The following is a 26,676-nucleotide window of genomic DNA, read 5'->3' on the forward strand; positions in this document are numbered from 1 at the left end:
GTTTCGAGACCCTGTTCAAATAAAGTAGCATCAACTGCGACCAGAAGTTATGCTAATTCCTTGAGCGTGTTCCATTTCGTGTTACGTCTCCCCACATTTGGGCTTTCAGGCGTTAAGTTTGAATCTAGCGCAACTCTCTGCGCGGCCGCACCACTGCTCGGGCGCTTGAAATTCCCCGCACTCGACTTGGGGGAGACTCAGACGTCGACCTGACGAGGACCAGGTAGCACCTCCAGTCTCCTGGACCCGCCTCAGAGTCTCAAAGTGAAGCATTTTTCGTATGGACAGTGGTTTATAAATTCTCGTGAGCGACACTCTCGTATACATGTTCAAGAGCCGTCCCCTTCGCCGTTCTGTCGATCAACTGTTGGCTTTGCGTAACACTGTTTTCTTCCATCAACTATTGCTGACTCTTTTTCTCTTGCCCCTTAACTGTTTGCCGGGTCTTAACAGAGAGGGCGGTAGGAGACAACATTCACGAAGAAGGTCTTGAACGGAATTGTTTCGGTGCAAAAAAGTGGGGGCTATCCAGTTTACAATATTACCATATCGTCCAAAGTAAAAATTAGATTAATCGGAGACTAGGTTGCACTTCAAAGCTTTTTGTTTTTTTTTAGAAAAAACAAATACTAAACGGGAGTATTAATCCCGCACCCCCGTAGCGCTTTTTTCACTACCCATCTTTTTTGTTTTCACCGTTCATCTCATTTGAATTTATCGTCGTTTTTATCCCGAATATTTGCGCTTAGGGTCTTTTTTACTCTTCCACACCATTTTCTTGAATGATCAACTGAAGAAAAGTTTCACCGACTGTTCAACTAAAAACGGCGATCCGAGAAATTGAGTTTTAAATTCATTCTCAATTTCGCCAAAGAATTGTTTTCACATCTCAATGGCGAAATGAATGACATCAACGGAAGTTGACTTACTGCTACTAGAAAAACTTCAACCGTTACGACCATGCCACGAAATCAAAGGAAAGCAATCGAGTGTTCTTCCCTGTTCACGTTCTTCTTAACCTTCATGGTCGCTCAGTCTACGAAACCGGTCGACATCGACACACCAAGTAAGTTAAGCAAAGTTCTCCTTTTCCACTGAGAATTGAACTGACGATTAAGATGAGCCTATTCAAACTATTTATAACTCTAATTGCGCTATTAAAGCTGTTGCGTCATTCCAAAGCCTTCAGATGATCCCGTTCAATTTTGTGTGCTAAATTAATAGCCGATCATTTTCGTATGATGGCGAATTTTTGGGGTTGACCTTGAATTGTCGGCAGCGTAGCCAAACACGGAGAATTTATTGGCTAGCTCTAGCTATTGCGCTATAATAACTGTTGGCTTATCAAATAGAGATTTGTGATTTCCGAGCTTTATTAATTTCAATGGACCACGTCCTGCCGAGATCACGGCCGACACTAAGTTACCCTAACGTGGAATAACGACGCATAATCATAAGTAATGGCGAACAATAACGTAAGAGCGGCTCGACAAGAGTCAATCAGAAGCCATAACTCTAGGTGAGAAGTGGATTCGTCGTGCAGGTTTTTTTGTTTGTTTTACAACAAAAGGATTATATCTTATTGTGCTGTGAGTGAGTAGTATGAGGAAAAGAAGTCGTGTCCAAGAGAGGATTTACTCCACGTAGGCTGCCGTCATGTGGGAAACAAAGGCGACTTTTTTTTCCCTTTCCCGACAGACACGACTGTGACACAACTGACATCCTGATTCGTGCGATATCTTATCTCTTGTCAGACTATAGTTCCACCCATTCCTGAAATGAAGGGCTTAGCACTCGGAACGTTGATAGATCTTTGTGTATATTCCATTACATACATGAACCAATGTTCGTGACACCTTCATCCTGTAAAACCTCCCCCACCTTTCGTGTAACAAGGAGACATTGAAAAGCACACGAATGGGTGGGACCTATATATGGTACATCACCGCGTGTGTGTGTGTGTCTGTCGTGCACATCAAAGAAAAACAATAATCGGCTTTTGCGTACAGGAAATAATAATTCAAGTCACCTGAAATTAAGATCCAAGTTAAATGAGTCCGTTCTAATAATTATTCAACGCAAGAAATATGCTTTATTTTAACGAAAATAAGTCCACGTACTTTTTCAATGACTGTTCCCAAATTACCCAACGTGTTGTTACTCCTTTCCCGTTGCAACAGCCCGTCTTGTAAGTTTGACCCTCCCCTGCCTTAATTACATCCGTACGTAATTACTTAAACACTTGGCCAACCTTTCTCCCTCATTAAAAATGTTTTAATCAATTTGAGACACAAGAATGTTTCATATTATTCAACGATACGACTGTACGTGAATAACATTATTGAAATGCAGCATTCAATGGAATGAATGAAAATGTATAAGCGTACTATTGGATGTGTCAGATCTTTTCATTTCTTTTCTTTTTTCTTTTACTTTGTACAGTTCCTGTCATCACAATCAACACCGTTGCTGGATACACGGCGAAAATGGAATGCGACCTGCAATCCAGCCGGCCAGACGATAGCGCATACCTCGTTTTGTGGTACATCGAATCGGAAAAGCAACCCATTTACAGGTTAGAAAATGATTCAGTGTCAACTATGAATAGCGAAATTGTCGAGTGGATGAATGCCGATAATGTTGTTCCGTTTGAATAATTATTGCCTTTTCATAATTTTAGCGTGGACTTGCGAGCGCGACCACTCGAGCAAGCCAAGCACTGGAAGAACGAGCGGTTAGCGTCAAGGGCTCAGTTCGATACGTCAGCAGCATCTTCCGCTGCATTCATGTTATCCAACGTTAGTGAAGATGACGACGGAATCTACAGGTGCCGTGTCGACTTTCGTCACACTCCAACTCGTCACGTTCGATATCAACTGAATGTTGTTCGTAAGTCTCGATAATTATCTAACTTTGTCTTCGCATACGTCTGTATACGGTTATTGGGTAGCATACCGTACCATAGTATAATCGGGAACACAGCCGTACATAATCCGTTCCAGTTCAAGTAACAGTCAGACGACAACATTCGATAGAAAAGCAAGTGCGATCTATATTACCTCGAAATCGGTTTCGTTTTCTGTCGATTGGATGCTGCAGGCCTAAATTGTCCGTCTATAGGGTTCATACAGAACACACATCAGTCACACTGAATCGTGCCAGTGTGAATCGTGATACAGTTCAACAAGCGCGTCGTCGTATTTAGTTTTTTCAAGTCTATAACTACACTGAAGCGAAAAGTTTTGAAATGCCAATGCATAGACGAACACTTTCACAACACGTAAACGCTTGAGGCTAACGTACACGAACCAATCTAATTATAAACGGGGAATTCGTTATTCATTTATAACTCTTCAACTATATCTTGCCTTATAAACGCCACCATTCCTCTTCTTGAATCCAATTCCGTCTTGGTGCCGCTTCCCAGGAGGCCCTTCCCCATGTCTTCTCGGCTCCGATGGAATGAGAAACGAATGAATATGCTTTATTCAACGCTCCTAAAAGATCGTCGCTTAGAAAGGGAGACAAAAGAAGAAAAAAAAAATAAATAAATATAAAGTGTGGATGGAAAAACATTATCAATTAGGGAGAAACTTCGTACTTTATTTCTATTTGTGCTGGTGCGTATATAGCTTGGTTGGCAAGCCGGACAATGAGCCTGCTGATGGGTTTGTTGACTCAACTTTACGCCGGAGAAAAAGAGAACTTAGTAAAAGAATGGTTCCCTTTTCTTATTTTTGTGTATGGACTGCGCTATGCAATGAACGCAGTACGTTCTCCGTGGTTGTCTAATGTCTATCTATCTGCTGGTCGTGTACTTTTGAAAGATCTTGGCATTTAAAAAAAAATTCTTCTGTAATTCCAATCTTAAAATGGCCGGATTAAGGTTTGGGGAATCTTTCAACAATTCTGAACAATTTTGTTTTCTACCAACATTTAATGACTCGTTCCCTCCGTTCTAAAATCAAGGACTGGGAATTATTCTTAAAAATTTTCTTTATCTGTAGCTTTTTACAAGATAAACCTTGGATAAACCCTACGTTCCCAAATTTGGCTTAGGTATATCTTTATTCTATATTCACAAACATACGATGACTTAAGTGACTAAGAAATAGGGAACGTGCATATAATGGCCTACAGCTTATTATCTAAATATCAAAGCTTCAGTCAGAGCTTCAGCGTAATACATTAAATAACACAAGGCCAACCAAAGAAGAAAGGCGGAATTGGAGCAACTCATAGCACATTAAGTATTTTACTCTTCAAGAACCAACAGAAGATAAAATATGAAACAAGTGTAGTCGTATTTTTTTTCTGTTTATTCTTTATTAATACTCACGTACGTTTTTTTCTTTAAAAACAAAACAAAAGCAGTTGTCTCTTTTTTAAAGTAAAAAAAAAAAAAAAAAAAAAAAGAAAAAGTGATACCCAGTTGTCAGTTGACACTGCGTGTTCCGTGACGCATATTTAGGTGATCATATTTATTCGTAGTTCTCCGTATCGCCATTCAAGTTTGACTACGATGGCAGCACATATATGAGGAGACGGCATTGGCATTGCTATCTGCTGCAAAGATATCGCATACGTAGCGTCATGAATATATTAACTTGTCATACATGCAGCAGTACTTTTTTTGTAAACTTTTATCTTGTCTGTGGTAGGGGGGGGGGGCTAGTGTAACTTGATGTGACGAACTAATTAATACTAAAATAATCCCAGTCCGTTCAACGGATGTCGACTGTCGAGTCGGCCGAGAAAACCGCTTTTATCGTTTTTCGCGGATTGGATTTAGGGGAGGAGTCGAAATTGACAGTCAGTAGAAGAAAAAGTGTCGTCTGCTTTCTGCTTTTTGTTTTGTTTAAAAAATGAGACGAAGTTTAAGATGAGAAACATAACAGAATGATGACATTCGAAATTCAGCTTAAGGTAAAATTCAATTTTAAATTATATTGTATTTTAAGGTATTACTCAAGATGATCAAAATGTCAATCTGGAAACTATGGTGTTGATGTGTGAAAACATCTTGATCTTGGTGAACATTATACTTCCTATTTGCTCTTTACTTTAAAATATTAAACTTAAAAATATTTTTAAAATTCTAAATAGTTAAATAATCCAAGTTGTGAAACAAACATTACAGGTTTGTCATGAAATCACACCAGTGTTGTTCCTACAAGTTACCGTGGAAAACAATCCCATGTTGATATTAGAAACATGGTAAACTAATGAGATTCTATTCGTAATTGGCCACATTCTTCTCCTTGATTGCCTACTTCCATGAATATGCCTACTGTTACTCCTAAGTTAACAAATCTGGAAAAGTTTGTTGAAAACAGTTGAGGGCAACTAAGTGATCTATGTCATTTCATTTGAAATGGCCAACTGTCTTCAGTGTCCAAGTTCTGCGCTTCAATCTATATAGTTCCCTCCTCGATCTCTCTATACCTTCTTTCTACCGCTTTATTCGTGCTTCTTCCCCAGCACTGGTTTTCTGTCTTATTCCCTTTCCTTGTCGTTTCATTCCAATGAAGGTCCCAGTCCTGCCTTATCAAAGTCATCGTGGTGGTGGCGTGCATGCTTAAGTAGGTGCTCAGTCCTATTGCGCGGATCCGGTCCTTGATTGCTTCCCTATACCCAGCAAGTTGTTCCCGCTTACCTAATTAAAGTCTTGTACTACAAAAGGGCTATATATAAGTCAACTTTAAAGCCTATCTCATTATAGTAACCCGCAGTTTTAAACAAGAAACCTGCCGAATATAGATACGATATATACAACAAACTGATCAATAGCGCTGCCTGCCTGCCTCTTGGCTGCCTATTGAGCAAAAAAGAAAAGAAACAATCCGAATAGCTTCAAAGAATTGAATATCGCGGCCTTTGCTTGATTAAACTAGATCCATTCTCGTAAGTCAGTATTAGATTCTGGTTGACGTCTTATAGTATGTGAAGCGTTATAAAAATGTTTAAAACGCATATATATTCCTTGAAAAATGGTTAGAAAGAAATTGGATGAAAATCGCGGTAGATTCGTTGAACCAGAACCGACAAGGTAGCTAGACATTCACTGCATAAACATACATTTACGTAGAAATATGCATATAAAGGAAGAAGGGGAATCAAACTTCAAAGGCGGACTGATGTTTAATAACCGGCAAGACTTCAAATTGGTGAATCCAAAAAACCCAGAAGCAAACAAGAGCGAAAACAAACATTCGTACTGTTAATCAATCTGATTTCTTCTGTTCAAAAGGTCTCCCTTTTTTTTCCTTCCTTATCATGCCGGTTGTGCAAGTACGTTGTCTATAGTCTCAAAGCGCACGTGTTGCCTCAAACCAATTGCATCCTAAAAAAACCGCCTCTCTTTTCTTTCTCTTGTTTCTTGTGTTATGTTCGAGGCTCGCAAGAAAGAAAGACAAACGAGGAAGAAGAATCAAAGGGAAAAAAAGGGAGTAGTAATCTTGCTTTGGTCTTTGACAAGAAAGAATCAGAGATTCAGAGCTCGAAAGGCAGTGGCAGTAGAGTAACTATGCTAGATGGGATAGAAAAGAAAATCAAAAAGAATAGATCAGACCTCACAAGTACAAAACCACGACAGCAGAGCGATCGATGCTGAATACGAAGCTTTATTATCTTTGCGGCTTACGTGAGGCGGGTCCTTAAAGGCAACAACGGTGATGATGATCAACGACGGGGCTATGGTGGGGCAGCATACAATTCTACACGGCTGTACACTGTCAGAGTGGGGTCGGTTTTCTCCGGGTTCTCTCCCATTTTCTCCGGCGCACAAGCACAAGCATAGGCCTACGGCCTGGACTTTGCAAGATCTATGTTTAAGGCTTTTTATCGATCGGTTTCGAGAGCCACTGCCATGACCGTATTAAGTGGGAACTGAAGGAGCCCAACTGAAGGAGCCCAGGGGAGCTGGAGAGTCTGAGGGACTAATTAATCCTGCTTGAATGCTAATTGTAATTTTGGATTTTCACTCCCCCGTACCTAGAATTACCAAGAGCACCGGTGATCTATGCCAACAGCGCCCGCCAATATGGACCTGTATCCGGCATGTACGACGAAGGAACCGATTTGGCTCTCATCTGCGAGGTTACCGGCGGTACGTTTCTCATAACAACAATTGACATTGGCAGTCATGACGATCAACACTTGCACAAGTGCTGTGTTACCTGCCTATTTACACGATTTCTTTTCATTCCCGTTCATCAGAGGGCATTCAGCCCATTGAAATAAAATTGATAATAATCTGATCTGACAGGAGCCCCCAACCTGATCGTGGGATGGTTCCGAAACGGCAAAATGGTCGAGTCGAGGGTGGAACACCGTATGCATCACGACTACTTCTACCACCTACAGTTACGAAGCCTGTCGAGGGATGATCATCGTGCCACTTACTCATGCCAACTTGAGCTTGATGTGACGCCACCAGTGCCGCCAGTCTTGCGGAACATCACACTTAATTTACGAAGTAAGTCAACATCCGCTGAACTAATCTTTATGCAGTAGTTGTTAACTGCGATACTATCAATTAAACCGATTAGACCGGCGGCTTACACTGTACACCGCACGATACAGTTGATCTGCTCGTCGAAGTCTGATATTTAGAATCTGCAGTTTGCCAATGAATAACTAATAGCTATGCGCATTCGCAATACTAAATAACTTAGTTCAGCTGCATAAATATTGATTTTAGAATCGAATCGATTAGAAATTGTACCGAAATTGATAAGTTACGGTTCCATTTTTATAAATTTTAAATCTGCCAAAGTGCATCGGGATCGTTGGTCAACATTCAAACGTCGAGTGTCTTTATAAACAGTGTGCTCATGCGCGAAGGATAGTAAAAAGTACAGAAGAAAAAAAACGAAAAAGAAAAGTGATGAAAGAAAGAAGAATCAATAATATAGCTTGCCGAATGTATATGAAAGCAAGGACCGTGTTATGTCAACTTTTTCAAAGTTCAAGATCACTTTTGACTTCATCTTCTTTAGTTTCACTACAGCAGCAGCATATGGGGAGGGAAAAAAAGCTGCCATGTGCAGACGGCAATCGACAGAAGCCTATTAGTGCAAACTTTGTCGTACATGTTCAAAGTTTGGCGACATGCGTAATTTGATGTTTCGTTTTCCGACGACTGATAATTCCCGAACATTAGTAGTAGTCTCCAATGAGCTGTAGACGATTGTAGCATCATGTAGTATCTTATAGGCTCCCCCTTATAGAACTTTTGGAAGAGAGAAAAACTGATATGATCCAGCTGGAGCGTAGAGCAGAAACGACGTGAACTATATACTTCCTCTGAACATGATCTGGCAGAAAGCGATTAAAAGGAAACATGGACCACGTAAAAGAGGATTGACCTCCACGCGTTGGAGGCCGCGAGTTAGTTCTAACGGTCCCGTAATTGCCGATCCGGGTTGGGTTTGTTAACGATCGGCGCCTGATCCCGTCACTGAGCCACTGGTGTCGTTATAAGATCAACAAACGACGGCGTTAGCCCGTCATCACCGGCTGTTTTAGAACCTCGGAAAACCTCGAAAAAATAACCCCTTGGCTTTCTCAAACTCGTATAATACGGCTATTTCTTTCGTCGCTCGCCATATATATATATACGAACTATTGCCCACCAATAAGAGAGGCTCTTGTCATTAAATAACTGAGTGCACCGCATGGCCTGCACAAGTATGGGGCTATAGACTATATAGTTGGGGTTGACATCATAGCACGTACTAGCAGTAGAAGGCATTTTTCATCGTCGTGGGAAACAAAACAAAAAGAAAGATAAAAATTTCTTTTCTTTTTCCTTTTCTCCCTTTTCTGTTATATGGCCAAGTGCGAGTGTAAATAGTAAATAGTGGCCCGGTGTAGACACACAATGGCAGGTCACATACTACTCTACAGTCTGTTGATCAATGGTCGCCTTTGTTTCCTCGTCCTAATTCGTACGTCTGTGCGAATTGAACCACGTCGAACTAGTAGTGTCATTATTAGGGACTTTGGATAACTCAAACTGTGTAGTCGCCTATTCATCCAGCCAACGACTCCTTGTCTACACAACACATTTATTCGTCCACAATAAGAAGAACAAAATCGATGTTAATTCATTCCACACACTTGACGCCTTCATCAAGTTTGATGGCACTCTCTTTCTTCTTCTTCTTCTTCTTTCAGCACCCAAAAAGAAACATGAAAGAATGGCACATCTATATATATATAGATGCGATATACACTGGCCAAACCAAAAGTTACAAAGAACCCAAGCAGTTGGGTAGTAGTCGAGCGCAGACTTTTACTTTGATCACCATCGGGCTGCGCACATCAAATAGAACTTCCGTTCATCTTTCAATAACACGGCATCCCGACCACCAACTTTTTCATTATCATAGAAACTCAAAAAGTTGGGAGTCTGCAGCACTAGAGGAGAAATCTTGTGATGCGCTTGGGGAAATGATCTATTTAGACCTCTTTTTTCCCCTTGCAGTGTGTTGCATACATACGTCTGCAAATGGGACTTTGCGAGAATCTCTCAAACCGCCTCCCGGGAGCCGGTATCTATAGCACATGGATATATGCATATACTATACTGCGCATATATACACACACATATGTGTGTGTGTTGTGTTGTGTTTGTAAATCTATTAGAATGATGGGATGAGGGTAGTCAAGACTTGTGTCCCGAATCCGAATGGAAGGATATCAAAATTGACAGTGCATGCTGCTGGGCTGTTGTAGTCTGTAGGGCTCTTCTAAGGCTTCGGCACTGACTCCATTCCCTTACAAGAAGAGGAAAAACTTGAGCTCTAGCCCAGAAGAAATGTGCAGCTCTCATAGAATATAGCAGTAGCAGCAGCAGCCGTTTGGTTGGCTTGTGCGTGTGTATAGAGAGACTACTTTTCATTTCTAGCGAAAGTATTATACGATCTAGCTTCTTCTTGCAGCGACAGGCCGCTGGATTGAAGGATAGGCCAAAAGCCTGAAAAGAAAAAGACCCGGCCCAAAGAGCGGGTCGAGAGCTCTTTGGCTCACGAGTGCTGGAGAGGTTGGAGAAGAACTTCTGTCGTTTTTCAACAGCACCCTTCTAGTCATTAACCTTTCAAAGGGAGCTGCTGTGATGTGTTGTTTCACAAATCAAATTAAAGAGGCTATATAATATGCCTTGGCTGGTCAATTCCCGCCCCCCCCCCCCTGCCTGACACTTTTTCTTATAGGAAATGCTGAGAGACGAGGAGTCAGCTGGAATGCCGAGACGTTGAAGAGAAAAAGACAAAAAATATATAATAGAGAAAAATCTTATTTCATCCCGAAAATGGGCCTGTCAACACCATCAGGCGAAGCTATAAAAACCTTTCTGTTACATCTGTATGATGAAACCTGTTGTTCTGCAGGACTTTGTCGCGTCGAACGCGATAAACAGAATGATAATGCACATTCTTCGGATACTCTATGTGTATAATCTCAGTTTTCAGGGGATTTTTTTATTCCTCTTTGATGGATATTCCATCAATATTCGAATTTGAACGAGTTTTTCATTTACACATCCTCGGTAAACGTTGCCACCCCAAAAAAATATAATTACAATTATTTTATTTATTTAAATCTAATTTTATTATTACCAGTATTTTTATCAAATAAAATAGTAAAATAATTCTAAAATATTTTTCAAATTTATCGAAAAATAAATACTTGTTACGGGATAATTAAAAATAAATTTGGCAAACACAAATCATGGTGGAAAAATTGAGCACTTTCATTTCAGTTTCAGCATGTTTCAGAGACAGTTCAGTAGATTTCACTAGATAAATAGCCAGTAAAAGTTAGAAAGATAAAGATACAGTTATTTTTTTCGTGAGAATGGAGTCAGATTGTATCTCAATTGTTTCTGCAGAAGTACAACAGCTGCATGAAATGAGTGTTTGATTTCACGTTCTCACGTGGCGTCCAGTGTGTCAGGTGAACACGATAACGATATCACCGTCTTTGTTCAAGGAAATTGACGTCTTGATGGCGAGACAAAAGAGCAGAGCCATTGCCAAAATGTCAATAATTATTCACGTGTTGAAAGCTGTTCTAAGTGTTAATTTTGTGCCAATTAAATATTCATTCTTTGTCATTGAAATGATAGTGAAACCGAAGAAAGTGGAAATCGTCTCGACTGGCCAGTATTTGGAAGCGCTCAAAACTCAACAACTTCACTGCAAGGCAACGGGCGCCAATCCACCGGCTGTAGTCACCTGGTGGATGAACAACATTCAGCTGACGAGCACCGAACTATTGGTAAGATACTCCATTAGCATGTTTATTATAAGCCATCGGAAACATCTCCTGGGTGTGATGTGGTTCCTGTCAAAACCATTCCCTAGAATGGAGGAGATCGTAATATATAAATTTAAGCTGTGAGCCGAATGAAACGTCTCCTCAATTTGGGTTGAGATTGAATATAAGTTTTATAAGATGGCTGCTCTGGGGGGCTGCATCGACGTAGTTGATTCGCTCCATAAAGTTTCGTCTTGGATTTTCTAAAGAGACGTTGAAGAGAACCAAGTCTCACAAACATGCATTGAAAATCGTGGGTGAAGAAGGGGGCCGTGCACAAGGTTTTTTTTTAGTCTGTTAAACGTGAAAAAAGAAAAAAACGAATTTCATCCGCCTTCGGCTGTTGATCCCCTTGTCCCTTTGTAGCCTATTAAGTATTAACACGCCGCAAAAGCGAAGAGCCGAGGCGAGCAGGCGAGTGGATGATCAAGAATTTCACATTTCCCTCCCTCGTTTTGACTGGAAAATAAGCGGGATTCGCTAACGGAAGAATTTTCAATTAATGTGTCACGACCAGGTGATGTGAGTGAGTGAGGCAATGAGTTACGACGGGCGCCATTTTAAATCACTCCAGCATCGCATCCTCCTCCCTTTCCATACAGTCCCAGGGTGGCGGGTGCACTACTCCTCCACGTTCAAAAATTTCCATGTGCATATTTTTATTTAAAATAAGAAAAGAAAAGAAAAAAAGAAATCAGCTGAGAAGGCAAAATGGTAGGAGGGTAGAGCAACGGGATCACCAGAAGAAAAGAGCAGAGCGGTGGATGCCTGGATCGTGTGTGCACGCGGTTGTGTTGAAAGCTACTGGACTGGAAAAGTCCAGAGTTAAAATCGGGCAAACGAAATAAGGGTTTTTCTATAGTGCTGCTGTTGGGAATGCGATGATGTAGCCCTTGTAAGTAAACACTCAAGAGTTCTGTAGAGAGTCTGCGAGAGCCAAAGGAGAAAAGAGATATGGAGATGGGGGGGAGTAGAATTTCCCGTATAGATTGCGCACTTTGAGGTTCTGTGCAGCCCCCGTTTCATCGTCGTTCCTTCCGAATGATCAATTTCGTTTGAAAGAAGATTCCGACTCTCTCTCACCTTCTTTTCCGATGGTTCCCCTTATCTTCAATCTATATAATGCTCTTTTTTGTGTGTGTATATTGTCGCAATGGTAATGGGTTTCTATTGTGACGTCAGAATCGATGCCAACGGGGAGGCTAGACAGACCCAAAGGAGGGCCGGCACGTGGAACAGAAGGGCTTAAGACTTATTCCCTGGCCATTTTCGTATTATTGGTGTTTATATGTTTTTGTTGCTTGTCCATTGCGATAAAACCTAGTAACTAGACTGAATGCGTCCGCTGGCTTTTCTGGCTATACAATGTTAGGTTTCTAAATATAAATGTTATTTACAGGGAAGTACTTTTGTTGTATAGAATAAAACAACTTTTTCGTTTGTTGTTGCTGCTGTTGCTGTTGTTGCGTGGAGGTTCCTTTTTCGCATTGTTCACTCGCTGATATTATTCTCAATTAAATGGCCACTTGGCAAACGTAGGTGTCGAGTGAAGCGAACGGCACCATTTCCAAGGTGAACCTGACCCCGGCGATCGAGGATGACGGGCGCATTGTGACCTGTCGAGCGCAAACTCCACTTCTGGCCGGCGGCTTCGTCGAGGACGAATGGCGGATGCAAGTCTACTGTAAGTATATTCACGAGCCATCGCTTTTCAATGGCCACGCCAGCGACAATAAGACGGACAATATATAAATATGAACGGCAATTTGGCGAGTCCACACGAGACTCTGGCTGTGCTTACTGTATCTACTCTATCCGTTTTTGTTCGAGGAACTGAGGATGAAGTGTTGGTTCTCATTAACGACCGTGAGCGGAGAGTCTATCTAGGCAACTTCTCTTCTTCGGCTGGATATTCCATCAACTCGCTCATCTCAGACGGCTTCGCTTCGTTCCTGAATAACCGAATAGGCCATTAATACATAGTGGCATCAGTAGCCCGCGGATGTGTGTGCAGCGGCCTTCTTTTCGCCGCGCGGTATTTCTACATACGCAGTGTAGCAGCCAGTCATCAGCCTCTGCGTCTATGGCCAAGACTGAAAAGAGAGAACAATAGGACCAGTCTCACCGTAGTCGATTGTGAGACGACTAGAGCTTGTTGTACGCTAGCTATTCTATACAGTTGCCAGCTTCCTTGGGCACCTTGCAGCGTGACGTGAGGCAGATGCCCGCCCAACTTGCGAGAGTTTTGAGCTCGCTGCTTAACTCGTCATCTCTTATGTACATCTAAGAGCCGAATTTGGACGAGACGAGTCGTAGATGGAACTGGAGAAAGTAAAAAGGTCCCTGTGTGTGTGGTTGCTATTCAACTGGCGCTTTTGTTCTCGTTGGAAATGTGCTCGAAGCACGTCGAATCTATTGCTACGCTGCTCTCGAATGAACCTCGCCAGTTTTACACTTGCTTTTACATGACTGTACTGTTTACACACATGTAATGTATATATATATGTATATATGTATTCATATACGGTCTATCTTGTGAATATGGGAAATGCAGATCCACCGCGAGCCAACTTGGTCCTCGGCCGGCGCTTCACCGCCGAAGAAATCCGCGAAGGCAGCAACGTCTATCTCGAATGCCAGACACGTAGCAATCCGCCGATTCAACGTTTGACCTGGATGCATAATGTAAGCAAGGCTTTCTCTCTCTCTCTCTATTCTTTTATCTTTATCCTTTTTCATTTTCATCACAGCACACACACATCTGTGTTCCTGGTGAGCACTTGTGCACTAGATTTAAATCGTAAAGAGAACCTTTTATCGTTGTGAAAGAATATATACGCAGCCCAATCTATACTATGCCCGTGAACTTTTATACGGGCGGTTTAAAAAATCAATGCAGATTTAATCAATGTTTGGCTATTTGTTTCGTTTTAGGGGAAAATTCTGGGCAACAGCCGAAACCGAGAGAACAGGGATATCATCTTAGCCAATCAGACGCTGGTCATTCGTCAAATTGAACGACACACGGCCGGTAATTACACGTGCATTGCTGCCAATCGGTTGGGCGAGTCCGCCAGTGCTCCACTTCATCTTCACGTCAAATGTGAGATATTTTCAAATTATATCCTTAATTAAAGAAAAATGTCACGTAATATTAGCGTCAAGAAACGAAAAGATTTGGTAAGCTGCTCTATTCTGGTGGCAACTTGATGTTACTAATGCTTGAGAGTATAATATTGGTAAAGTGTCAATTCCTAATTAAGTGTCATTGCCTCACCATTCGTAATTACGTTTTGGTCTTTTGCTCTTCAGCATTGTCTGCTTTTCCTCCCTTGCATCATTTCCGACGGGTTGCATAACTCCTCAAATCAAAACCAAACTACAGTAGAGTGCTCGGGTATAAATGATAGAGTGCTCCATGGGTTGGTATAGTAGACAACTCATCTGTCATCTCCCTTCCTACTCGCATAGAATAATGGTTACCTAACGCGATTTCTGGAAATTTCTCCCAAATCGTTCTCTCCCTTCCCCGCATCCATCAAAATGCTTCAGCACTTATTAATTATTTGCACTTTTCTTGTTGGGATTGCATGGGTTGACGACAGATGCTCCAGTCTGTCGCCGTTCAAAACCCTTGACGGTGGTGGTATCACGTGATCAACCAGCCAAGTTACGCTGTCAGGTAAGAAAACAAAACTATCTTTCCATATAAATACACACACACAAACAGCACACTAAATCAGCTAAATACATTTTACATCAAAATCCTCGACATTTATAAATAGAAATGTCAAAAAATAAAAACAACAAAATGTTTAAAAATTTTTAATAGGTGGAAGCCGATCCGGAGACGCTAAGTTTCCCGTGGACGCTCTCGAATGGCCGCGAGACGACGCTACTCCCACGTGAAATGTCGTCCGATTCCGGCCTGACGAGTGTCCTGGTTTACACGCCTCGCCGCGATGCCGATTTCGGCGAACTGCAGTGCTGGGCCTTGAACGATATAGGCAAGCAGAAAGAGCCGTGCAGGTTCAAAATCATCAAAGAAGGTAGGTCCTACCGCTCTATTTTACGCAACTATTAATTTCATAATTATTTCACGAGCATCTATTACATCATTCTTTTTCAAATCTTTAGTATTCTTTTTTTGAGGGGCTTTAAAATCCTCGTTCCAATTCTTTTGCGCCATTTTGGGGGTCTCTTCACTGTTTCGTTCATTCGTTGTCTGTTCTGTCATAGTTTTCCCCTGGATATTGGCAACTTAAGTTCTGAGCTTCTTTTTTTTTTTCTATTCTTCCCATCATTGGTTGTGCCCAGCGATATTTCCCTCCTATCTCTTTGCATTCTCTTTCCTCGGTCTTTTATTCTTTTTTCTCTTCTTCGCCCTTTCTTCCTGTCTGTCACCCACTTCTTTTTGAATTTGTTTTATCATCGATTCTATATAGCCCCTCCTGCAAAAGTCCTTTCCTCCCGTTGTCCCATCTCGACGGCCGTCCTTAATGTAGTAGATATATCTATTCTATTTTTTCCCCCGTTTTCTTTTTGTGCCCAGTTTTTTTTTCCCTTTCCCCCCCCCCCCCGGTCGAATGTCCGTATAAGAGTTTCAGGATAACCCTGTCGCCCTGCGTTCCCTTAGCCTATTGCCCCGGCGTGTCGACGACTTGGGGGAGTCGTCCCCAACTCCCGATAATTCCATCAGGAGACTACACAAACTCGGTTTATACCTGCGCGATCCGCAACAAGAAGGGAGTGGGGGGGGGGAGAGAGACAGCAGAGAAACTTCTTCCTGTAGAGTTGTATTCCTACTTCCCCGTGGCACCTTCTCCCTGTCCTTGGCTATTGTTGCCGGGCGACGGGCGAGTGAAAAGAGAGAGAGAGTGAAGGAAAAGAGAACAGGAAGGAAAACAGGTTTTTGTCCCGCATGTCTCAACTGATCGGCCGCCTTCTTCTTCTCACTTTTGTTACACGTTCCAGCGGGTGGGTCGGCTGCTCCTTTCTGTTTCCTTGTCATTTCTCGTAGGATCTATTTGCAACTCGCCCTGCCGGAATACTTTCTGGCTTGCGTGTGGAAGTGTTTGAAATCAGAGAGACATCGTTAGACACCAAGTTGAACCGAAACTCTTTTGTCTATTCTGTTTAAAGCAGTGAAGCGACGAAAAAGTAGTTGCAGGTCAGTTACCTTCAAATGGTGATTACGTCATCGATTCGATATGGACGACGTAAAGGACATTTGATTAATTATCGCCCAATAAGAAGCCGGCTTGATCGCATCGAAAGAAAGTAGCCAAACCTCAAACGAATCAACTCAATCGAATGAAAGATGTCCTAATCAAAAAGCATAACAAAAGAACTTAATTAGTTCAATAAGAAACAAAAAGAGAAAACACTGCGGATACCTGTCATGCACATTGAGGAAGAAAAATCAAGAATTCTGAAAGACGAAGAGGAACAACAAGAGCACCAAAAGAAAGATCCCTCGTTCATATTGAAATTTAAAGTACGCAAAATCTAGGTTCTGTCTGACTTTGCGTCCATTTAAAAAAAAGAATAAAAAACTCCCGTCTGCACAGCCCCTCCACTTTATTTCACACCCACAAGGCGCAAGGGCGCTCTTGCACACATGCGGCTCGCGCTTTTTTGGAAACGGGTTGCCATCAACATTCAAGATTTATGGATCTCTTTAAAAATAAATACTTTAAATCTACATATTAAAAAGAGAAAAAAGAGAAAAAAAAACTAGGGCCGTCTACTACACTGGAGTCGCTCTGTCCATGTCGGTCTTAAGTTCTTTTTGGGAGGCCTAAAAAAAAAGAAAAAAGAAGCGCCAGGCATTGCGAATATATATGTGTGTAGGAGCGATAGGCATCGCTCGGATGGTCGAAGCCGAAACGAAAATCCCCCGAAAAAGGAAAAAGAAAATTCCCATGCATGATATGCTGTTTTTCCTCCAGTCCCGAGTGAGTGGACGACGTGAGGTCCAAGTTCAATATATCGCCGAACCTTTACATTTCCCTTTTTCTTTTTTTATTTCAAGTCTTCTTTTCTTTTTTGTGTGTGTGTGTGTTTGTGTCTGCGCTCGCTTTCTCATTTATTCACAAGCTCAAAAGCTCGTTCGTTTCCCTCTTTCTCGCCCGCCTTCTCCATCTTTATATATTGAGGTCCGAGAAAAGATCGGGATATGTTGGTCCCTGCTGTGTGGGTGCACTGTTTTTGTGTACTACTCTATGCGTGTGTAGTGTATTGATGCTGTAGAGTAGATTACTATTTACGTCGGTACCCCCAGCCCTGATTTTCTCTCTCGCAACTGTTATGCGAGAATCGTATAGTTTGCTTGAGGTGAACTAGAGAAAAGAAAAACGGCATTTAGATTTATGTGTCAATTTTGTTTGAAAGGGTGAACAAAAAAGGAGTATAGAAGAAGAAAAAAGGCAAATGTCCAGCAGCTGTCTTGACTGATTGTGTTTTGGTAACAGCGGTAGTACAATAAAAGGAAAAAAGAAAATTTCCAGTCCGTCCGTTTATGTAGCAGCTCCATATTGCCACTTCACTTTTTCCCCTTTGTGTCCAGCAGCCAGAGCATGTGTGTGTGTGTGTGTGCGCGCGCGCTTGTCTCAGCCCTTGCACATGTAATCCAGTCGACAACGACGTGGACAAATGTTTGGAAAACGACCTCGTTTTCTTTCTATCATTTTGCCCTTATCAAATGTCCCATCCATCAAAGGGCGTCATTTCATTTTCTTCGATTTTCTTTTCTTTTTCTATCTCGTTTTGAATGAAGGGCTGCCGCCAACACCGAGCCAGTGCGCCATGCAGAGCTTGTCAAAGGGCGTCCTGGAAGTCAAATGCCGTAACCTTTCCAAGGGCGTCGCCGCAAAAGAGACGGAGGTGGATGGCGTCGAAGTTGCTGATAATGGCAGCGGCGATGGAAGCGACAACGGAAGCAGCAGCCGGGACGAGGACGGCGGCCTCGACGAATATGACGAAGACGTCCTGGTCAGCGGCTCGTCCAACGTCTATTGGCTGCAACTGTACAATGCCGACTCGGGCGTCCTCCTGCGTAACATGAGCAACAAAGCCTCGCCGCATTTCAACGTCTCGGGCATAGACCCCAGCACCCGAGTGGCCGCCATTGTTATGACAATCAACAGACAAGGACGAAGTGAAGCAGTTACCCTGGAAGGAGCTGTTGAACGTGCGGTTGGATCACGGGCAGGTGAGTGACGAAAACGCCCATTTCTCCCATGACGGGTAGAGTAAGGCAACTGATGACGCAATCAACTCGAAGGGGGGGGGGGGGTAGTCGTTGTTGAACAAATAGGCCCATACTGCTATCTTTATTGCATTTATCATGTAGTTTTATCATGGCGTATAGTCAGTTTTTCAGCGATCGGTAGAGAGTTCTGCATACATCCAGCTAGGGAATATCTACGACTTACCTGATGACGTCGTCGTCCGCCTTCCCACTGTTTTTCCATGTCTTGTTATCGATCGCTTCCCCCCTCTAAAAGCCTGACCCCTACGCAAGTTATCCTACGCCGCGTGTATGTATATATGGTCTCCATCGCGAAAGATAAAAAAAAAATCAGTTGGGCATTTTTCCCCCCCATCCTAAGTAGAACAAGAGTACCGTGAAAAAGATGAAGACGGGCAATATTTACGATGAGGTTCTCGATATGTAGAATATCATATGAGTTTCTTTTTTTTTTTTTTTTTGCTCTGAATTTACAAGTAAACACTACTTTAAATAGAATTCTCGGATGCGTGCGTGGGTCGAATACTGGGCGAATAAAAAAATAAAATGAAATGAAAGGGAACAAAATAACAGCTTGGGCGGTGGTTTTCCTTTACCATCAGAGCTGTAGTATACCAGTACGGAATACCAAATTGAATACCGTAGGCTATTTTGACATATTTCTTTTACCAATATAGATCTCGCCTCGCGTGGATCTATTACAGGGCGGATCGATCGTGGGTTTCGGTATAGACGCGCAGTGGGGTAGCCTACGCCGAGCTCCGGTTCGGGGCTTATTTCGTCGAAATTATAAACAATTTACTGACATTTCCGCAGACAGACAAATAATAACCAAGCAAAACCGATACCGTCAGTTGGCCTCCGTGACCTTCGTTCAGCATTAGCTTGTGCACATTTCCGATTGCCAATCATTTTCCACGCAGTTATCCTATTGCTATTTGGTTTATCTCTTGTTTCCATCAGCCCTCTTCTAATTCTAGCAGAATGACCCAAGCTAAAGATTTGATATCATCTCCGCATTCAAATCGAATCAAATCGCCAATTTCTGTCGATTCAAAATAGCAAAGGCGCTCAGTTTGAAACGCGGGGAAAAAACGCGTCAAGTGGCGACGCGTATATGACCTGCGGGCCAAGACTTTGGTGACGGGGCCTTAGCGTCTATTACATTACCGAAATGACCCGAAATCGATCCATCGTCTATATTTATCCCCTTAGAATGTAGGGATCAGTTGGAAAGGAAAGCGTCGCCCTTTGAATAAATATCTGGCGACTTGTGGCTCTCCTCTCTCGGCCCTTTCGGCGTATAGGCCGCCCATTCGGAGCCCGGCAAGCGCACATGAAAAATGCAACATGCCCCGCGCGCATATAATACGTTGAAATATTCAAACTTCTTTTCGGGGGTGGGTGAGCTGGGGTGGGGTGGGGTGGATTCGACTGTCGCAATATCTCTTTGCCATCTCTGTCTTTCTGACTACCACTGCGCTTTCTTGCCAACTCTCTCTCTCTCTCTCACGCCGGCCTCCTTATTCCCTCCCATTTCAATCGTTGTGATGCCAAAGCATATTCCTTTTTATAGATGCACCTATTCGCTCTATATTCATCCGCCCGTTTCATAGTCTCCGTCTTTTGTGCTCTCATATTCCAATAACTCCGCCGCTCTACTCCGCAATTCCTCCTTCCATCCTGGGTTTTGCAGAAAGAAAAAAATAGAGAAAGTATAGGTTACAGCGACTAATGTTGTAGCATAGCTGCAACTCTGTCGACGACGACGACGACTCTTCCTGCCTATTTTTTTTTTCTTCCTGGGAAGCTAAAGGCAGCGCCTCAATGCCTCTGCGGATTGCGTCAACCCTTTTTGAACATGTGTACAAGAAAAATTCAAAAGGAAGAAGAATTGCAAGGGGTGGAGGGGAGAGCGGAAGGAACGGGAATGCATAAGGACGGCGAGTAAAAAGTATGAGATAAGACTGGAATAGTAATCATGCGTGCTTCGTGAGCGGTAAAATTGGGTCGGAGAAAGAGGAGGAAATAAAGTAGAAGACTAAAAAGAAGAAGAAGAAGAAAATACACTATGGGATAGGGAGTGAGAGACGTCTGCGTCGTCGTTGTCGAGACATCGACAGATGAAACGGCGCATCTCATTAATATCACACAGTGTATTGCCGCATAGAATTCTCCGTGGGAGGGCTCTTGAGGACCAGCAGGGGAGTTTCCCACCCGAAATTCGCTCCGTCCGGGGTCTTTGCTAGCCTAGCTGCTTTGGCGGACGCGCGTGAAAAAAGTCTAAAGGAAAGAAGAAAAAAGAAACGGGGCAAACACGAGCAAAATATCAAATTCAAAGGAGAGAAAAAAAAGAAGTAACCGAAATTAACCGTAGTAAAATGTCAACACCTCGACTATATGGGAGTAATTAAACGGCGGCGAATGAGAAGAGCCCGCTGGGAGCGGGTTGGGTGGGAGGGGGGGGGACTCCTTGGCTCAATCATCTCTCGTTCTTCACCTATAAACTTTGGCATTTCCGTTATACAAATACGAGACGGGTCGCAACCAGCTGTGCGCCTTGGCCCTTTATTATCAGCCATATACCCTGCCTAAATATTAGATACATGCGTGAGATACGCTATATAGTCGAACGCTTCTGCGCTCGGTTTTTAGTCACTCGGCGCTTCGACTCGTGCTCATTGTAAATATCACACCAGAGAGAATAATGACTTGCCAACTATTATAGACGCTCGCTGACAGAATGGATGGGCGCCGATTGGTCATATCGATTGACAGCGCTCGAGGAAACTATGACAAAGAAGAAGAAAAGAGAAAAAAAAGATTCGTGTCTGTCCTGTCAGGGTTCGTGTTTGCCGCCCAATAACGCCAACGAACACCCCAAAGTAAATAAGTAATAAATGAAACGTCTGTCGAAATTCGGAGGGAATCAAAATTAAAAGCGGCTGTCAAAAAATCCTTTCATATTCCCAACAGCTGCGTAATGCTCGGTAAAGCGTTTTACTTTTTTAGACGAAATAATTGTGCAACAATAGAACAAAAGATCAGGAGGGGGAAAAAGTCGAACGTGAAACAAAACAAAAATACAGAGGGGTAGAAAAAACAAAATTGAGGAAAAAAGTGATAAATAAATAAAATCACACACACACACAAATCAAAATCTAAAAACGAGGAAAACAATGCGATCTGCCGCTGCTGCTGCTGCTGCTGCGTGGGCTCCCCAAATACCAGTCGTCGATATTGGGTCTGCTGTCTGCGTGACTTGACTCGGTACTGGAGCCGCTTGTGAATTCGATATCAGTTGCACGGGCTTTCGTATCAATAATATCGCGCTAGATTTTTTCGGGACTCTTATTGCTTTCTTTACTTTTCATATGCAGTTGTAACCTCTTTGCAAAGGACCGTGTAGGAAAAAAAACGGAATATCAAAAGCTCGGGGGTTGGGAATCGAATGGCTGGTATATATACGTAACGTATTGTACCGCAAGTATTAAAATTAAATGGCAAATGTAAGAAAGAAAGCTTAGCATACGGAACTAGGGAGGAGGAATATGTAGAGTAGAGAGGCGGGTGAATGGATGTAGTAGGCATTGTTCTTCTTGCTGGCCAGAAAGCCTGAATAATATGCATAGTCAAAAGAAAGATGGAAGCGCTGCAGTGACGCGGAATATTTGATATTGTCTTGCCAACTTTTTTTTGCGGGGGCCGGTTGCCCATGTCTCTCTTGTTCGACTGTTGCTTTGGCTGTACGTTGCCGTTCTCTGCTCTTACAATGAACCGTATACTGAATGCAGCTAACGAGCCGGAATCGTCGGTGACAATGGTGGTTGTTCTGGCCGCCCCGGGCGCCCTTTTAATTGCCATTATCGGACTAGCTGCTATCCTGGCCGTTTACCATCGACAACGAAGGAGGCATCTTCGACAGCAGCCGTCTCAATCTGCTGCCCAGACGTGCGACGGTGACGATGCCAATGACGACGTCAGCAACTACACCAAAACGGCCAACGGCAAACCGGATGTAATTAAATCTAAGCGAGGTACAGTATGCCTATTATTATTTTTTTTTAAGTATAGAATTGCACACTGCACTGTATCTTTCGTCGGCCTCAATTGTCCGTCGCCGAACATCAAGAACAAAGGCGCGGAAAACAATACTTTATCTGAACAATTGCCATCTTTGTTTTTGGGTATAGGAATAGACCTGGAATGCCAGCTCGCTGGTATGTCGAATGAGTCGTCACATTCGTCGCTTGTCGTCGCAGCTGGCACTTCAAACAACGCTAACGGACCCTGTAAATTTAACGAAGAATCCGCCGTGACGTTTGCGGTTCAACAGACGGCGATGAACGATCGGAATCGAGACAGAATTTTAGATCCGAATGCGACTTCTTCCAGCAACATGACCAGCAACCCACACAAGCCAGGATCTCTGCGTTTGCACCAGCAACAGCACCCCGCAGATTTTACGGTCAGAAAGTTTTCCATCTACGATTTTATTTTTGAAGTGTTGCGTTTCGACTAGAATTTAAAAATTAAGTTAGTTTAGTGAAATCCATAAATATTTGTAGAATTTTTGGTTGATGGTGTGGTATCCTTGCCTTATATAAATTCGATCCTCCGTCTGATTAAGATCCAATAATCTTAAAACTTGTTGATATAATCTTTCAGTTCGAAAAGTTCACCTCAAATAGTAGGGGTGGCGCGGCAGCAATGTAACCAAGGAATTGACTTTGGAGAGGAGATTCGTTTGTTTGACTTCCACTTGTGTTCAATCAACAAACTCGACTGGCTCCATCAAACTAAGCTTTCACTTTGTTTGATTTGAGGCTTCGTGGTTTCATTTCCGAGTAGGCCTGATTCATATTTGCTCCGATACAAAGAAAAAACGCCAGTGAATTCGTTGCGCTAAAAGTCATACAAAGCTAGTATTCAGTACAGGTTCCAAATTAATACTTAATAGCGATGCATTTATTAGGACCTATACGCCAAAAGTAATTTTTTTTTCATTTTTTCTAGTTAGTTTTGAGTTGTGTTCCTCGATTTGTGGGGGTTGCCTCTGTGTACCAGATCTCAGACGAAAGTTTGTGGATGAAGATACGGTAACTTGGCGCGGGGCGGGGTCACGGTGCAGTCGACAGCAGGGAGACAGAAGAATTATTTAGTGGCCAAGTCATGTAGGGTTTACAAAAAAACGAAATGTTTCTCGGTTTGAAGAAGAACTAGAGTGTATCATGTATTCACGAACTTCTGGTAAATCTCTGGCCTTTTTTTCGCATCTAGGGAAGATCCAGTGCTTTTCAATCTTCGGCTGAAATTTCAAATATGATTTCATTTTCTATTGAAAATTATGCGTCAATATTTTAAGAAGTCACTTGATTTACCGTTAACAACCAAATGTTGACATTTGGATTCTTTCAAAGCTCAATTTTTAAGGATCGATTTGATTCAACAGTCAAAAGTAGAAAAACTTTGCGTCGTAAGTATCGCGGTAAGAGTAAATTAAATTAACAATAGCCGAAAAGCTCGCCGAAAAATTGTCGACCAATTCGGCAATTTAAGTATCCATCGGAATCTTACAAGGATAGTTACTCCTAGTCGTGATAGCCTAATCGCAATTCGAATCGCGGCCCTCCGTCGTTGTGAGAAGCGGGCCATATAGTGCTTCTGTTCGTGAGTAGGTTGGATTATGAGCAATGGTCTTGGGTTCGAACGGAAATCCAAGCGAGAATCCACGTTACGTTAGAAGAATTCTTGATAGCTTCTTCGAAGGGGTTCCTTCGCAAAACTGGATGGGGACTCGTGGTAACTTTCATCACGCCCGCGCTCGGCATATAACACTGGGCTATTGCAGACTGCAGAGCGCAGCAGGCCGTGGGATTGCTCCATATTTTATGTTCACCGGGGCTGGTGTTGGATTGTAGAAGCCGTCGAAACTTTCTTGTATGTTGTACTTAAGAAGGCGATGCATTCTCTCGTCGACTTGGTCACATATATATATATATATATAGACTGGACGAATAGAGGAACTCGTTATAGTTGTCGAACAGAGCAAAGTCGTTCTCGAGTGGAGCTGGCTGGATTCGCCAGTCTCGGCGCGTGTACCCAGCAGGCGAGATGTGCAAGCTGCCCTATAAATAGCGCCACATCTTACTTACAGTATGACCACATCTTTCAGCATCAATCAATAGACCATCTATAGAACGCACTATGCACACAGAGTCTTAATGGAACGAGCTAGGGAACAGAAGCAGTCGTTTTCGGTTGCCTTGAATGCTTGACCAACTACGTGTAATGAGAAATCAGCGCGGCTTCCAACTAATATCGCAAAGCTCAATCAATATTAAGCAGCAGAAGAACGTTAACGCAATATATATAGTACCCAACGCTTTTTTTCCTTTTCAATATTGATTGTTCTTTCATGTTGATATTGCAGGTGAGGCAGGCGTTCGATGTGCGTGACCAGTCCAACACCTCCAACGTCTACGTTTACCGATAACAGGAAAGATGGCCAAATTGTCTACTCCAAAGTTACAAGAATCGCTCTTTTATTGGTTCTGAACTGCTCTTCTGATATATACGGCTGTATTCACGCTCTTTACACACGCGTATCTACAAGGTGTGTGAATATGTGCTAATGGAAAGCACGCGGCTGGCAGTGAGAAGACGACATTCGGGCTACAAATTAACTGCAAGACGAAAAGAATAATATGAAAAACTGAAAAAAAAAATAAAGGCAAGAATTCCTATGTATGTGTCAGTTGTTTGCAAAGTTCATTCTTCGTGTTGTCTTTTTTTTCTGCGCAATACTATGCTTTATATATTCCCCATTGAAGGTGTAATAAACGTTTGAATCGTTGGTGGTCCGCACTGTTTAATCGCATGAATTGGGTATGGGCTGACTGTTTGACATCGAGCTGACAAATACATCCCACAATGACGAAAGGATTTGAATAGCGTTTGAGATTTGACGTGTGCATAGACAACTCGTTGGTGAACAGCTGAATAGCTGGGCTACTAAAGCACGGGATCCAGCGATGAATAGGGTCTCATCTTAAAGTGGAGGTCTTGTCTGCTGATGCTGGGTTACGAGATTGATGACAATGCCGAACACACAGAACCATCAGTATATAGCCTACTTCTTGAATAAAGTAAATAACAATATCCTTCCTGGGTTTCGGATGTATCATGTTTGTCTGTAATAAACCTCTGTTCACACCAACGATACGATCGGTCTCGAGACGCATTCTTATTTGATTGCCACAGAAAAAGAATCTAACTAACTAATAAATAATGATGTTTCATGTTTCCCGTTATTGTGTGGGCTGTGGGGCAGACGAAGCTGTCGCATTCCGAGCTGTTCTTTTGGTACTGGTTATTTACTGACCGCTAGATGCCACTGACTTCAATTGATTTTGTTACAGCAGAAACATGGCGAAACAAATTGTTGCTATTTTTTTCATATTTTTTTGTGATTCCAAATACCGAATTGAACTTCGTTGGTGTAGGTTCATCTTGATCTAGTTTCCTTATATATATATTACAGCCATTTCTTTTAATTCTAGAAAATCAGTCATCCCAACAAGTTGACTTGGTGCTCACTGCTCAGTTACAAGTAATGGATGGATGGTTTTCCATCCATTCGATCCTTATATGCTGTCAAAAGTGAGAAACTCACATTTGAAGCCAACATACAGTGGAATTAGAAAAATGTGCTGAGATAAGGTATTTTCCATTACTTCTACCACACCAGAAAAATAAAGCATTGAAACTGTTATAATTCATATTTTCATATAACGTAGGTATTCTTGCTCATGGACCATAGGATCTTTTCCAAACCTTGCTTTTTTGATAGTGTAAGTTGGGCAGCATGTTTTTTATTAAGACCGCTTCTACATCCATTTAGAAGGCAACTCAGCTGAGAGATAGGTAGGGGTTTCATCGATAAATTTGTGTAAATTTGTAAGTAATGTAGATAATTTTCCTTATCCCATTGCTACTTAGAGTTCCAGTGACTTGAAGAGTGTGCAGTCCCATGTGCTTGGGTACATTTACCAGATTTGCTTGATGGGGTTGATCTAAAATCTTCAAGTAAGACACCAAAA

General features: G+C 42.4%; 1 protein-coding gene across 1 annotated transcript; it reads left to right on the forward strand.

The window, feature by feature from the left end:
* Positions 1 to 214: 214 nt before the first annotated feature.
* On the forward strand, positions 215 to 25,430 carry LOC124340865 (muscle M-line assembly protein unc-89-like). The gene is made up of 15 exons (XM_046793608.1): positions 215 to 1,066; positions 2,443 to 2,575; positions 2,681 to 2,889; positions 6,998 to 7,108; positions 7,268 to 7,477; positions 11,132 to 11,283; positions 12,862 to 13,006; positions 13,877 to 14,007; positions 14,257 to 14,425; positions 14,928 to 15,004; positions 15,155 to 15,371; positions 18,101 to 18,535; positions 22,369 to 22,611; positions 22,768 to 23,042; positions 25,008 to 25,430. Exons 1-15 carry the CDS (start codon positions 961 to 963, stop codon positions 25,068 to 25,070), a joined length of 2,676 nt encoding a protein of 891 aa, XP_046649564.1. The 5' UTR covers positions 215 to 960; the 3' UTR covers positions 25,071 to 25,430.
* The last annotated feature ends 1,246 nt before the right edge of the window (positions 25,431 to 26,676 follow it).

Source organism: Daphnia pulicaria, chromosome 5, assembly GCF_021234035.1.
Source record: "Daphnia pulicaria isolate SC F1-1A chromosome 5, SC_F0-13Bv2, whole genome shotgun sequence".
Taxonomy (NCBI): Eukaryota; Metazoa; Arthropoda; class Branchiopoda; order Diplostraca; family Daphniidae; genus Daphnia; species Daphnia pulicaria.

What these genes read in the sequence shown, in the direction of transcription:
- LOC124340865 (XM_046793608.1), top strand. Translation starts at nt 961, where the DNA reads ATGCCACGAAATCAAAGGAAAGCAATCGAGTGTTCTTCCCTGTTCACG. An exon ending in GAAAAGCAACCCATTTACAG is followed by an intron (nt 2,576 to 2,680) that starts GTTAGAAAATGA and finishes TCATAATTTTAG; the next exon opens with CGTGGACTTGCGAGCGCGAC. An exon ending in AGCACCCCGCAGATTTTACG is followed by an intron (nt 23,043 to 25,007) that starts GTCAGAAAGTTT and finishes TTGATATTGCAG; the next exon opens with GTGAGGCAGGCGTTCGATGT.